Here is a 13,096-nt window from a genome sequence, read left to right as displayed (position 1 = left end):
TCTGGCAGCTCTTGCCCCAATCTATGTTTACACATCTCAAATGTCAGTAACTCAGACCTAAATTAAGCCAAATCTTTTTGCAAAAAGACAGATTCCATAGTAATTTCGAATATCTCAGTTAAAGGTATTCACCTCACTCCCAGTATCACAGTTCCACCATTCCTACAGACCCACACAGAATTCAACGTTTTGGATTCTAGGGCTTGGCCATAGAGTACAAAGACCCTTGTAGATGAGTCCCTGAGGTATCCATCATCATTGGCTTACCCTAGCTTCCAAAGGAGCATACCTGTAAAGTACATCCTATGCAGGACTCAAAACTGCACGGGGCAGAAACCGGACATAACTGCAAACTCCAAATGAGCCCCTGCTCCCAAACGGAGCCACCCATTAGGCCATGTCTCCCCTTGCCTTATTTAACATTATCTTCTATATTCGTGATATTGCTTTAGTCTTCATTGGGACACCAAAAACGCTGCATTCCAGGGAGATACCAGCACGATGTCACCCATGAAAGTTCTACATGTTTGTATTGCATGCCTAAAGCAAAATTATCTATCTATAGGTGCCACAAACATTTTTTCTCTATAAACCTACAAAACGTTGTACACGTTTTTTCTAACTCTACCCACTGCATACGTGTTAAAAATCGTGCTACTACGTGGTGATCTGCCACACATCCTTTGCTGCACTATACAACATTTAGTGAATCACCTGCATGTGTTTCCTCCAACAAGCAGTGTGGGATTACTGAAACTATTTGTGAATACCCACAAAGTTACCACTGACCATCCTCAGAGTTTAATAGGCAGTTTGTGCCAAGGTGCAATTGTTTGAAATTTACGCTGCTAAATGGCCATAGTGACTGAAGCACACATTCCACATTGCTACAAAAATGCACAATTTAAATAACAAGCCATGTATATTACTGGCCCCAAATTAGCATCCAAGATAATTTGATAAACTGACGAGTTTCAATACTAGGTTTGTAATCATGGTAACGCAGCATGCCCTCTGCCTAATCGGATCGGAAAAAGCCCACATACAACCCACTCATACACGTCTCAACCCTTAACCTTTTAGGTGCTGGCCTGGTGCGGGTCACGACCAGTGGCCGACACCAGGGAGGGGTTAAAAATCCTCCGGTGCAATGCACCGAGGATTTTTTTTTTTCCCCCCCGTGGGAGACGCGCGAGGCGCGCTGACGTCACAGTTTTTCCTCACCAGAGAAGGAGAGAAGCAGGTAAGCGTTCTTTTTCTCTGGTGGGGAAAAAAGGCCAAAACGGCCTCCCCAGATGCCAGGGAGGCATCGATGGAAAGGGGAGGCCCCTTTCCATCGATGCCTCCCTGGCACCGTTTCCTGGCCATGGATCGCAGCACGGCTGCGATCCATGGCCAGGAAACGCCCCTAGGCACCAGGGATCTTCTTTGGGGGGGGGGTCGGCCCCCTTGTAAAAGGGCCCCCCCCCCCCCGGGGCAATATTTATTTATTTCCACGGTTTTGGGGGGCGATCACGTCCCCCACATTATAAAAAAAAGTTTTAAAAAATTGAACACAAAATGGCGGGGTCGGCCCTTGGAACACGGGCCGACCCCAGGGGGGAAAAAAAAAAAAACGTGTAGTTTTGCCTGGGGGGGCCGATCGCCCCCCCAGGGTAAAAAACTGAAAACAAAAAACAAATTGTTGGTGGTCAGCCCTTAGGGTGACCATCAATGGGGCCATTTTGTTTTTTTTATACATGTGTGCTTTGCCAAGGGCAAGCACACGTATAAAAAAAAAAAAAAAAAAAAGGTTTGTGACATGAGTGTCTTGTTTTCTCTTATATAGATATAGATATCTTTTGCTGTTACGTTTAACTGCGAGCGAACTTCTTTTCCTTGTTGTTTATCTCTTCACATGATGCTCATGGTGGCCGTGGCGCTGTGAATCGGCTCTCTTATGTGAAAGAGTTTAACTTTCGATTATCAATTTATGTGGCAAGAAAAGTTGGGTTAGGAGTTTATAACCCTAATAGCTCTAACTCGAGCACATGCAAGACCCATTGCATTGTAAATGCTGTTTTTTCTTTTGTGTGTTGTTTTATAATGGTGAACAATTTCACCGCACTCCACGAGGACCGTGATCAAGACTCCTTGGCGAGTTGAAACACGTTGGTGGTTATTGACTGCAATAAAATACACGTTTATTTGTACCTCGTGGAGTGCGGTGAAATTTTTCGGCATTAGATAATTTCTAGATTGGTCTTCTCTGTCACTGGGCACCGGCAGTGGAGTGTGCTGCCCAGCAACCCTTCAACCACTTTGTTTCTAAACATATATATATATATATATATATATATATATATATATATATATATGCCCGTGATCAAGGTCTCTCAGACCGAAACGCGTAGGGCAGGTGATTGTTGAGCTGTAAACGAAGTTAACGGAGCCTGAATAAATGAATTTTGTGAAATAAGAGATCCCGGAGTGCGGTCGTTCGTGTAGTATTTCCTGAAAATGTAATGCCAGGGGGACTATGGAGATATGAGTGGCACTTTTGCTGGGTAGTACTGAGGGAATTAGAAGAGGAGGTAATGGGAGGCAGAGCACCAAAAATGACTGTTGCACAGGGTGTGTGGTAAGGTGAAGTAATACATTTTTTTTTGTTTTTTTCAGTGTTTTCAGAGAATCTGCAGAATTGAAGAAGCGAAGGTAAGGTGACGACATTTCCTGTTGTACACAACAAACATACCTACAAGCAATTTTGTGACTATCTGCCTTCTACGTAGGCTAGTAATTTAGAGGGACAGTTTAGCCAGTTGCAGAGATGGCGTCTCGTTGGATGACTGCTGATCAAGCCCTAGCTCGGGTTATGGAGGACAGTTCTGATGTAGGCTCAGAGACTGAGACAGCAGACACAGACAGCATTGGAGGGAGAGGACAATGGGGCAGTTTCTGGGAGTGATTTTTCAGTCGGCGGAGTCCCATCTGACGACACCTCTTCCAGTGAGTCTGAAGGAGACAATGACGACATCCGTGCTGTCCCTTCGCAAGCACATTCTGGGCAGCGGGACCACATTGGGTTAGCTGAACCCAGAGAGCACGTGCTTGCTGCCGCAAGCACACAGAGAGTGCTCTCTTGGCAGCCCCCCTGTTTGGTTCAGCCCCAAATTCCACCTTTTACTGGTGACGCTGGATGTAAAGTCGATACAGCTAACTTTTTGCCAGTCGACTACATCTATCTGTTTTTGGATGTTGACTTTCTTCAGAAAGTTGTGCAGCAAACAAATTTGCGTGCAGACCAATTTCTGAGGGAGTGCGGAGGCACTCTAGGGCCCAGTTCTAGGGCACGCCAGTGGACTCCCACTTCGCTGGCGGAGTTGAAGATATTTTTGGGCCTTACGCTCAAAATGGGGTTAGTGCAGAAACCCACCTTGCAGTCCTACTGGACGACTCGCACGGTTTGGGTAACTCCCATCTTCGCACCATACATGAGCAGAGATAGTTTTTTGCTACTGCAGCGCATGCTGCATTTCAATGACAATTCTGCTGCATTGCCCCGGGACCATCCAGATCATGACAGGTTGTTCAAAATTCGGCCTGTCGTGGAACATTTGTCTGCCAGGTTTCCAGAGATCTATACTCCTGGAAAGAATATAGCAGTCGATGAGTCCTTGATCCTGTACAAAGGACGGCTGCTTTTCAGACAGTACATTGCGAGCAAAAGAGCTCGCTATGGCATAAAGCTGTACATGCTGTGTGAGAGCTCTACTGGCTATGTGTACAGCCTGAGAGTGTATACAGGGAAGGATTCTACCCTAAACCCTGTAGGTTGCCCTCCCGCGTTAGGGGTCACAGGTAAGATTGTATGGGAACTTGTCCAGCCACTTCTTCTAACCTTTATGTGGACAATTTCTATACAGGAGTAGAGCTGTTCAGTGAGCTCTACAAAGCTGGCACTGTGGCCCGCGGTACAGTTCGTTGTAACGCAAAGGATTCCCGCGGGAGCTTGTTTGCAAGAAGCTCCAGAAATCACAGAGTACTGCATTGCGTTCTAACGAACTGCTCGCAGTCAAGTTCCTAGATAGGCGTGATGTATACGTGCTCACTACAATTCATGATGAGAGCACTTCTCCCATCACGGTTTGGGGTCAGATGGCCGAAGTCCACAAGCCCATCTGTATACTCGATTACAATAAGTACATGGGTGGAGTGGACAAGAACGACCAGGTTCTTCAACCATACAATGCGTGTCTTAAAACCCGCACTTGGTACAAGAAACTGTTTACCCACCTGATTCATATGGCAACATATAATGCGTATGTTGTTTACCGTCAGACAACAACAGGAAGACTCATGACTTTCCTTGACTTCCAGTTGTCTGTAATTGAAAGCCTCACTGCTGTTACAGAAGCAGCAGCCTCCACATCATGTCCTGGAGGATGTGGCAAGGCTGCAGGAGCGACACTTTGCTGATCGCATACCTAAAACACCCAAAAAGGATCGTCCATGTCGTCGCTGTAAAGTGTGCTCAAAGCATGGAAAGCGGCAGGAGAGTCGGTATTACTGTCCCCAGTGTCCATCACAACCAGGCCTCTGCTTTAGTATGATACAACGTAAAGCAAGTAGGGATACAAAGTTCTGGGAAATCGACTGAGGTTGAGCTGCTGTTGGGTAATCCTTTCAGTGGCAGTGCATGGATACCGAACGTCCATGGGCCACTGCTTCGTTAGGCAAGGAGCCACAGAATTTTACTTCATCATGGACTTCCTTTTGGCGTGGTCGGTGTTCTGTTCAATTAACATGCATTTTCTTCCCCCTACTGCATATACTAGTGGACAGAACATATGCCACATTGCCACGGAGTACCCTTTCTTCGCCTGCATGTCTACCTTACTTTCAACAGTAGATATGCTCTCTCAGTTCGAGGAATCACTTTGTGCGGCATACTTTGAAACCCCCAACTTGCTTCCACAAACTAGTATAGGTTCACTTGGCTATTATACAGGATTAGCCAGGACTCTGATGCGAACAGAGACATGGATGGGTAAGGAAAGCTTATGGTAGGAGTGCCTTCACAGGGTTATTGCACAGGTAGAAGGCAGATAGTAAAGGTAGTACAGATGTACATCATCTACACCTATGGATTCAAACCCATTGGTGCCATCCCAGCACTGAAGGAGAATGACTTGTATAGGTCAGTGTTTGACCTGCTTTTCATGTTCATCCTCCATCAGAACTTAGTAGATGTTCAGTTTGCTGTATAAGTGCATTATAGTCACATCACTGCACATAATGTTGGCTGGGACATATGCTACGTTCTCATGGACTCCCCTATGTACCAAACACTACCCTTTTCCATAGCCTATGACCTTCTCTTTAGGGAACATCATGAGAAATCCCCAGCATGTCTCCCTTAGTTTCAAAGGTAGATATGCTCACTCAGTTCGAGGAATCGCTTTGTACGGCATACTCGGACACCCCCAACTTGCATCCACAAACTGGAAGGAGTTGGATTTAGCACAGAGAGCGCGTTAAAGGCGCATGAAAAACATGTCTTCCTGAGCCTCAGGTGGCTGTCACAGGTGTCATGAGTAAAGATTCGTTACGCATGCATTTGGTAATGTTAAGGAAGAAGGAGGCAGTTACTCGACAGGTGGTAAAATGTAGTCAAACTTATTCCGTTCTGTGGCGTGTGAATGTGATGGGCCCTTGTCTGGCAGCGGTAAGTTAATGTGAGTGCAGTGATTCGTTGGATTGGGCCCGTGGCTGGCGATATGAAAGGGTTGTTTGTTGTGCGTGAATGGACCATAAAGAGGTTGGTGCCTGGATGCGGCTTTAATGGCCCACCTTCAGAAGGCTTGGTTTCAATATTCAGATACTTTGATAAGTAATCATGCTTTGAAACCATAATTTCTGGAGGTGCTAAAACCAACCAGTGTGAGTGGTGGGTTAACTTTAACAAACTAGTACCAGGGGAGTCCAAGGGTGCAGGACTTGCATGGCTCTCACCAGTTTTCCTTCACCCAGAATCCCCTTGAAATTACATTATGTGCTTAAAAAACACATTTTCCTTGCATTCCAATGAGCAGAAGTCCAGGGATCTGCAGGGATCCTCAAAATTCCTACCACCCAGTGTTTCCCCACTTGTCCTGATAAAAACACAACCCCGCTTGTGTGCCTGCGCCTAGTACCTGCTTCAGGAATGAATCACTCCAGGGTTAACAGTAGACCTCAAGCAAGGACTACCATTGACCCTTGTGTGATGCATTCCTGTCGCGGGCGCTAGGCCTACCCACACAAGTGAGGTATCATTTTTATCGGGAGACTTGGGGGAATGCTGGGTGGAAGGAAATTTGTGGCTCCTCTCAGATTCCAGAACTTTGTCACCGAAATGTGAGGAAAACTTGTTTTTTTAGCCACTTTGAGGTTTGCAAAGGATTCTGGGTAACAGAACCTGGTCAGAGCCCCGCAAGTCACCCCATCTTGGATTCCCCTAGGTCTCTAGTTTTAAAAAATGCACAGGTTTGATAGGTTTCCCTAGGTGCCGGCTGAGCTAGAGGCCAAAATCTACAGGTAGGCATTTTGCAAAAAACACCTCTGTTTTGTTTCAAAATATTTGATGTGTCCACGTTGTGTTTTGGGGCTTTTCCTGTCGTGGGCGCTAGGCCTACCCACACAAGTGAGGTATCATTTTTATCGGGAGACCTGGGGGAACATAGAATAGCAAAACAATTGTTATTGCCCCTTATCTTTCTCTGCATTTTTTCATTCCAAATATAAGAGTGTGTAAAAAAATGTCTATTTGAGAAATGCCCTGCAATTCACATGCTAGTATGGGTACCCCGGAATTCAGAGATGTGCAAAAAACCACTGCTCCTCAAAACCTTATCTTGAGCCAATTTTGGAAATGCAAAGGTTTTCTTGATACCTATTTTTCACTCTTCATATTTCAGCAAATGAATTGCTGTATACCCAGTATAGAATGAAAACCAACTGCAGGGTGCAGCTCATTTATTGGCTCTGGGTACCTAGGGTTCTTGATGAACCTACAAGCCCATTATATCTCCGCAACCAGAAGAGTCCAGCAGACATAACGGTATATTGCTTTAAAAAAATCTGACATCGCAGGACAAAATTACAGAGTAAAACAGAAAGAAAAATGGCTGTTTTCAGCTCAATTTCAATATTCTTTTATTTCAGCTGTTATTTTCTGTAGGAAAACCTTGTAGGATCTACACAAATGACCCCTTGCTGAATTCAGAATTCTGTCTAGTTTTCAGAAATGTTTAGCTTTCCGGGATCCAGCATTGGTTTCATACCCATTCCTGTCACTAACTGAAAGGAGGCTGAAAGCACCAAAAATAGTAAAAATGGGGTATGTCCCAGTAAAATGCCAAATTTGTGTTGAAAAATGTGTTTTTCTGATTCAAGTCTGCCCGTTCCTGAAAGGTGGGAAGATTGTGATTTCAGCACCAGAAACCCTTTGTTGATGGCATTTTCAGGGAAAAAACCACAAGCCTTCTTCGGCGGACCTTTCTTCCCATTTTTTTGGAAAAAACGAAATATTCACTGCATTTTGGTTAATTTCTTGGTCTCCTCCAGGGGAAACCACAAACTCTGGGTACCATTAGAATTCCTAGGATGTTGGAAAAAAAGGATGCAAATTTGGCGTGGATAGCTTATGTGCACAAAAAGTTATGAAGGCTTAAGCGCGAACTACCCCAAATAGCCAAAAAAGGGCTCAGCACTGGGGGGGGAAACGGCCCAGCAGCTAAGGGGTTAAGGGACACTCATGACATCTCTAGAAACTGTTCACTGAGTTGCAGTCTATTCACGAAGCATAAAAATGCAAATGCCGAGACAACTGAGAAATATGCAGATCACAATCACTGTACTTCTTCCAGAGGATGAATGAAATGGGAATGTAAGTTGTAGTTCCTCTAACGCACAGTATGAATGTAATTTGAATACTGATTACCCTCAACACAGTTCCCATTGAACCCAGAGAGCACAGCTGTGGGCTTAACGAGCCGGCACTGTGCAGCCCACACGGAATGCCCCAGTATAAAAGGAACTTCTGTCTTAGCCAGAAAAATGCATCAACTTTCATTTTTCTAGCAAATGAATTCAACCCCACACCACAGACGCGTGCCAGCTGCATCACAAGGGCAGAGGCAGAGATGCGCTGGTGCCATCGGGTGAGAACAGGGGCAGCTCCCGTGGTAGGAAAAAACAAGGAACGTTAACGCATCGTTCAATGGATGGTCATCCTGGGTCCACCAAGGACCGGCCGTGAAACCGGAGGTTCCATTTCTTCCTTTGCAAGATTAATTTGATGAAAACCGGATTTAGTTCCGTACGATCAAATGCGACAGTGTGATCACCTAAATGGGATTTTAACAAATAAATTGCATGTTGAAATCTATGGTGTTACAGAAAAACAGACTTAGATCTTGCCAGAGTTTATTATAATATAGAAATCGCTGGCCACTATGGGCTGATCTGCACAAGGCTAATGCTTTTGGTTTACTGCCTGGAGTGACAGAGCTGCAAGGAAAAGGGGCTCTTGAAACAATACTCTTCAACAAAACAGCACCAAGCAGCAGGCACAGTGGTGCTCAAACATTCACATTTTGTTGTTCTTTAAGTGGAATCCAGTGTGCAGTCCCCAAAGGTCGGAATAATGCTCACTTACCGAAAAGTCAGAGCAATAGACCTTGCGATGTTAAATGTAAGATCACAATGCAAGGGCCCAAAACATTCAGCCCAAAACAGGAAAGTTAAATACAATTTGTAAGGCACAGCATTATATAACTATAGCCTTGACTGATAAGCACAGAAACACTCCTTCCAGTGAAGGACTTCTCTTCCTACCTGGGCTCAGTGACCGTGGCAATGTCCATTCCAAGATGGTGTGGCTTTGGCATTGTGGTCAGAAAGTGAAGGTTCGATGGGTTGAAGATGCGCACTGTGCCATCGGCACAGCCACAGAAGATGTAGTCCTGGTTTACGGAGATGCAGTTTGCGACAGTTGTCTAAACAAGACAAGAGGTATTTCAGGTCACTCACTAATCATTTTACATACTAGAATCTAACATTTTGATTACTAGGACAAGTACAATGAATAACAGTCTACCCCCTTGGAAGTTTAGAAGTGTAGTCAGAAAAGGGAAACAATTTAATTGAGGTTGCAATATAAATAGTAAAGCATTGTGGAGATAAGTACTGCAATTTTTCTAGTTTTTGCATATATCTGATTATATGAATTCATGCAACAAAAGTGCAAGGTAAAAGTAAGCAAGTTCAACTGCTAAAACAGGATTTATGAAAAATGACAACATGCACCGACCACGTGCACCATGGATGGTCTCCATATACAACACCAGTAGGCAGCCCTCAAACAAACTGGGCCACCACCAAGAACCTTTTGGAAAACAATGACTGGCACCTGTCAAATGGTTAAGCAGCTAGAGAATGTGGCTCCTTTGCTCCTCAAACACTGGTGGATGGATTGCTGTTGCCCAGATTCAACTTAAAAGAATTAAGAGTGGTATTACACAAAATGCCACTGAGTATGGAGCTCTCCGATCTAGTTATTTATGAATCCTGGCCAGTTGGACAAGGACTGCGGTGTGTAGTTCACAACAAGCAGGTAAACACCCATCAAAAGCTGCCAATACAGATTCCAGCACCCACAGATTATTGTGAAATTGTATAATTTACAAACCTATTTTCCTATCTCAAAGAACCACAACTCCAATCCTTATCAAAGGAGAACTGGCTAAATTCATGCAACAATAATTCCAATTTCAGAAGGGATGAACAGTAAAGTACCCTGAATAGAGCAAACCAGGTTTTCGGGATTTAGAGACTTGCCGATAACAAAAAATTGCTGGCTCTCAAAGAACTGCTTTCATGTGGCCTTGCCCTGTATTCCTAAAGTGACTCAGTGATCATCAGCTCGTTGCTAAGCTTCACCCTTCCCAAAAACCATCAATGCTGTGATGATCCCTGTTGTAGCTCTGAGCTGCCTGGAGGAATTGACAGTGCACAGTTAAAATGTTTAGAACTGTCTTGACAGCACAGCTGTATGATCAACTTAGTTACCAACTCTTTAAAGTATACATATAGTGGGCTTTGACTGAACCCAGAGGATTACCCTCTCACTTCATGCCACTAGCTATCTGATGAATCATTCTACCTTGTAAGAAGTGCTTCTGTTTGAAGGCGCACGGGACTATTTCACATCTGAAAAGTACAATCAATCATCAGGTCTCTCACATTCAACTATCCCCTGTATGCATTCTCTGCAGAATGCAATGATTTTTCCTACTTTCCCCGGCATTTGATTTCCAAAGCCACGAGGTCAGGCTAAGCAGCATGTTACATATAAACAGCATTTGTAAATGCCTGTGTGTGCTTACAGTAACACATTAGAGCCAGGCCTATTATCTTTGCTGAATCTTGTTAGCCATATTACGTGGAGGAGTCCAAGTATTTTACTGGTTTGCGGCATTGATACATTCAAGCATATCATGACCAAATCACATACCTTTAGAGTTAGTAAAGCAGTCTGCTGCGTGTCTGAGTCTAATAAACAATGAAGACAACAAAATAAGCAGCCTGCAAGCCAGAGGATCAGGCCAAGTGCCGGAAAGTGGGACACTCCAGTCCCTGGAATGAGAATGAAGTGCCAGAATAGTTTGTAATGTGCAGCTACCTGTGACTGGATGGAGCATGCAAGCAATCCAATGCCGCACAGAGCAAAACGTTTGGATGTCTCTCAACACCTCTTGCGACAGTAACAACCAGCCGAAACAATGGAATGAGAGCTCAATGGTTAGGAACACTGGAGAGAGATGCTGGTGGTTTGTGAATGTTGGCTCAAGTCGCCTATTACTGATGCAAATAAACACCCGAGACAGGGAAAAGAGCAAAGGGTAAGTGTCCTGTGAAAAGGTGTGCTGAGTAAGGGGCTTGATATTTTATTTTCAAATCTTCAAGTATAATCTGTATGATGCAGTGTATCTGAGCAAGTAATATGCTACATCTTGACTTCTATTTAACATTCCCTTCCCCATATTGCAGAGGGAACTTTGGATCCTTAGACAAAGACTACCACGGTAAAAGTCCAAAAACAACCTCCCCTACAAATTCATGGCTCTGAAAGGCAGTTTTATGAGACGTCCTCCATTTTGGGATTCAACCTACGATCCTACCGTCTTCCAATATACACGGAGAAGGTGCCTAAGCTTAATGTGCATCCATAGCCAAAGATGCACTCAACATCCTTTTCCTTCAGAAAACCAATAAAAACAAAGGTTGCACCAGTGAGCCAACCCCGACTCTTGGACCTGTGTCCATCACATCCCTCCTTGGCTTCAGGCCCATGCAGAGTGTGGACACTAAAGCCAATGACTAAGGAATCCCGTTGGGTGGTGAGGCCACCCCTCCACCCCCCAATTCAGAGAGTAGGGAGCACCTCTGCTTACCTGACTTTAACCAGCCAAGTAACATGAAGTTTGGGGGGTGTATACAGCTCGCACTTACAAATAAAACTGGGGATGACATTTGCTGTACAAGCACATTTGTTAATGGTCTAAAGCTACCCATCCCCACCAACTCCCAAGCATAGACATAAAACAGCACTATAACCTGCAACTACTGGCTAGATCTACAAATGGACAAAGGGCTACAGGATTGCTGCCATGGCTAGAGAACGGGTGGATCCAGGCCCCGGTTTTAGAAAGAAAGAGCAGTGCCGATAGCAAATCGGCAGAAATGAGTGATTAAATAAAAGGAGTTTGTCTTGCTGTGACTAGTGTCTGAAAATAGGGCGCTTGAGAAGCCATTGAAGGACACTATCCTGCCCTGGAACTAGATTAACAGTGCATAAACTCAGTGGCCTGTTCAGTAGCAAAACTAACCAAGAACCAGACCGAACTCTCAAGATGTAGCATGCACTGGATGGTGAAAGAAAGTACATCAAGACAAAATGCAACACATACATAGCAGCCTTTTGCGGAATAATGAGATGTTTGATCATTCACAAGCATGGTATGATAGGAACAATTGTAAGGGGAACAGGAACTTAAAACAAACAAGCAAGTAAAACATATCTTTCAATCCAACTTACTGCACAGCTGTCAGTGTTCTGAGCAAAAACACAAGGAAAGAAAATATATTTTACTACAGAGATTACTAACAAAGGGAACCTGTTTTGATCCATAACCATGTTAAGTTGCGCATGAATGCTTTTCAGCCGCATTTTCATACACAGATTTCATTTAGCAAGGTCTGCTCTTGCTGAAAAGCAGATATGCCCGCCAGCTAGTGATTTTTCGGACCCCATTTTCCATTACATGCTACCCCTGCCAAATCACCATTGTGGGCCTTACCTTGTCCGTGGCAAGATTCACTCAGCAAGCCAATACACAGGCAAGCTGGGGCTCAACTCTACGCCTTGCATTACTGCAGCCTTCTAAGCTGGTTGTCGCAGGCACCCGACACGTAACCGGGAAAACTGTAGGATCTCTTTTCCCTAAACCAGCATGTCTGCCTTGGGCAGGATCCAAGGGCTTCCACGAGCTAAACATATGCCAAACACAAAGATGGTGGAACACTGCCACGGAGAGACAGCCGTGTTTTTGCCATGTTCCTATCTTCTTCATTTTACACATTTGGTGTTTAGCTCCGCTATGGCTAAAGGACACGGTGCTGTTTGAATGAATACCTGCTTTAGCCCTAAACCTCCATATTTTTCTGTTGGCGAAGCTTCTGCGAAGCTGCACTAAATGCATTGCAAACACATGCTTTCTGCAGAAAGGCAGCTGAACATATTCCCAAAATATAACAAGCATTAAAGACAGAACAAGAGATTAGTTTTATGTTGCCCATAATGTCATTCCTAGTTTGGGACTATAAAGAAAATATTAGGCCCAAGATCAGCTGAGTTTTTTAAAAACAGACCCCCACATTATTGGTTGGAATTCATATTATTATTGAAAAGTAAGTTTGCACCTTTTCACAGTCTGAACTACCACTTGGCAGAATAAAAGAGCGACACAAAGGATAGGATGGAGAGGAAGATCAGTTAAGCATCCCATGTGAT

At 44.4% G+C, this 13,096-nt stretch overlaps 1 protein-coding gene across 3 annotated transcripts in view; it reads right to left on the bottom strand.

Moving 5' to 3' along the window:
* The window catches only part of MAPKBP1 (mitogen-activated protein kinase binding protein 1), a 533,456-nt gene that overhangs the window by 164,063 nt on the left and 356,297 nt on the right, over positions 1-13,096 (bottom strand). For all 3 annotated transcript variants that reach the window (XM_069208767.1, XM_069208768.1, XM_069208769.1), the window contains exon 9: positions 8,860-9,020. In XM_069208767.1, coding sequence (XP_069064868.1) covers positions 8,860-9,020 — 161 coding nt within the window. The remainder of the gene's footprint in view (positions 1-8,859; positions 9,021-13,096) is intronic.

The sequence above is a fragment of the Pleurodeles waltl genome, chromosome 9 (assembly GCF_031143425.1).
Source record: "Pleurodeles waltl isolate 20211129_DDA chromosome 9, aPleWal1.hap1.20221129, whole genome shotgun sequence".
Taxonomy (NCBI): Eukaryota; Metazoa; Chordata; class Amphibia; order Caudata; family Salamandridae; genus Pleurodeles; species Pleurodeles waltl.
This window is presented reverse-complemented; position numbering and strand designations above follow the sequence as displayed.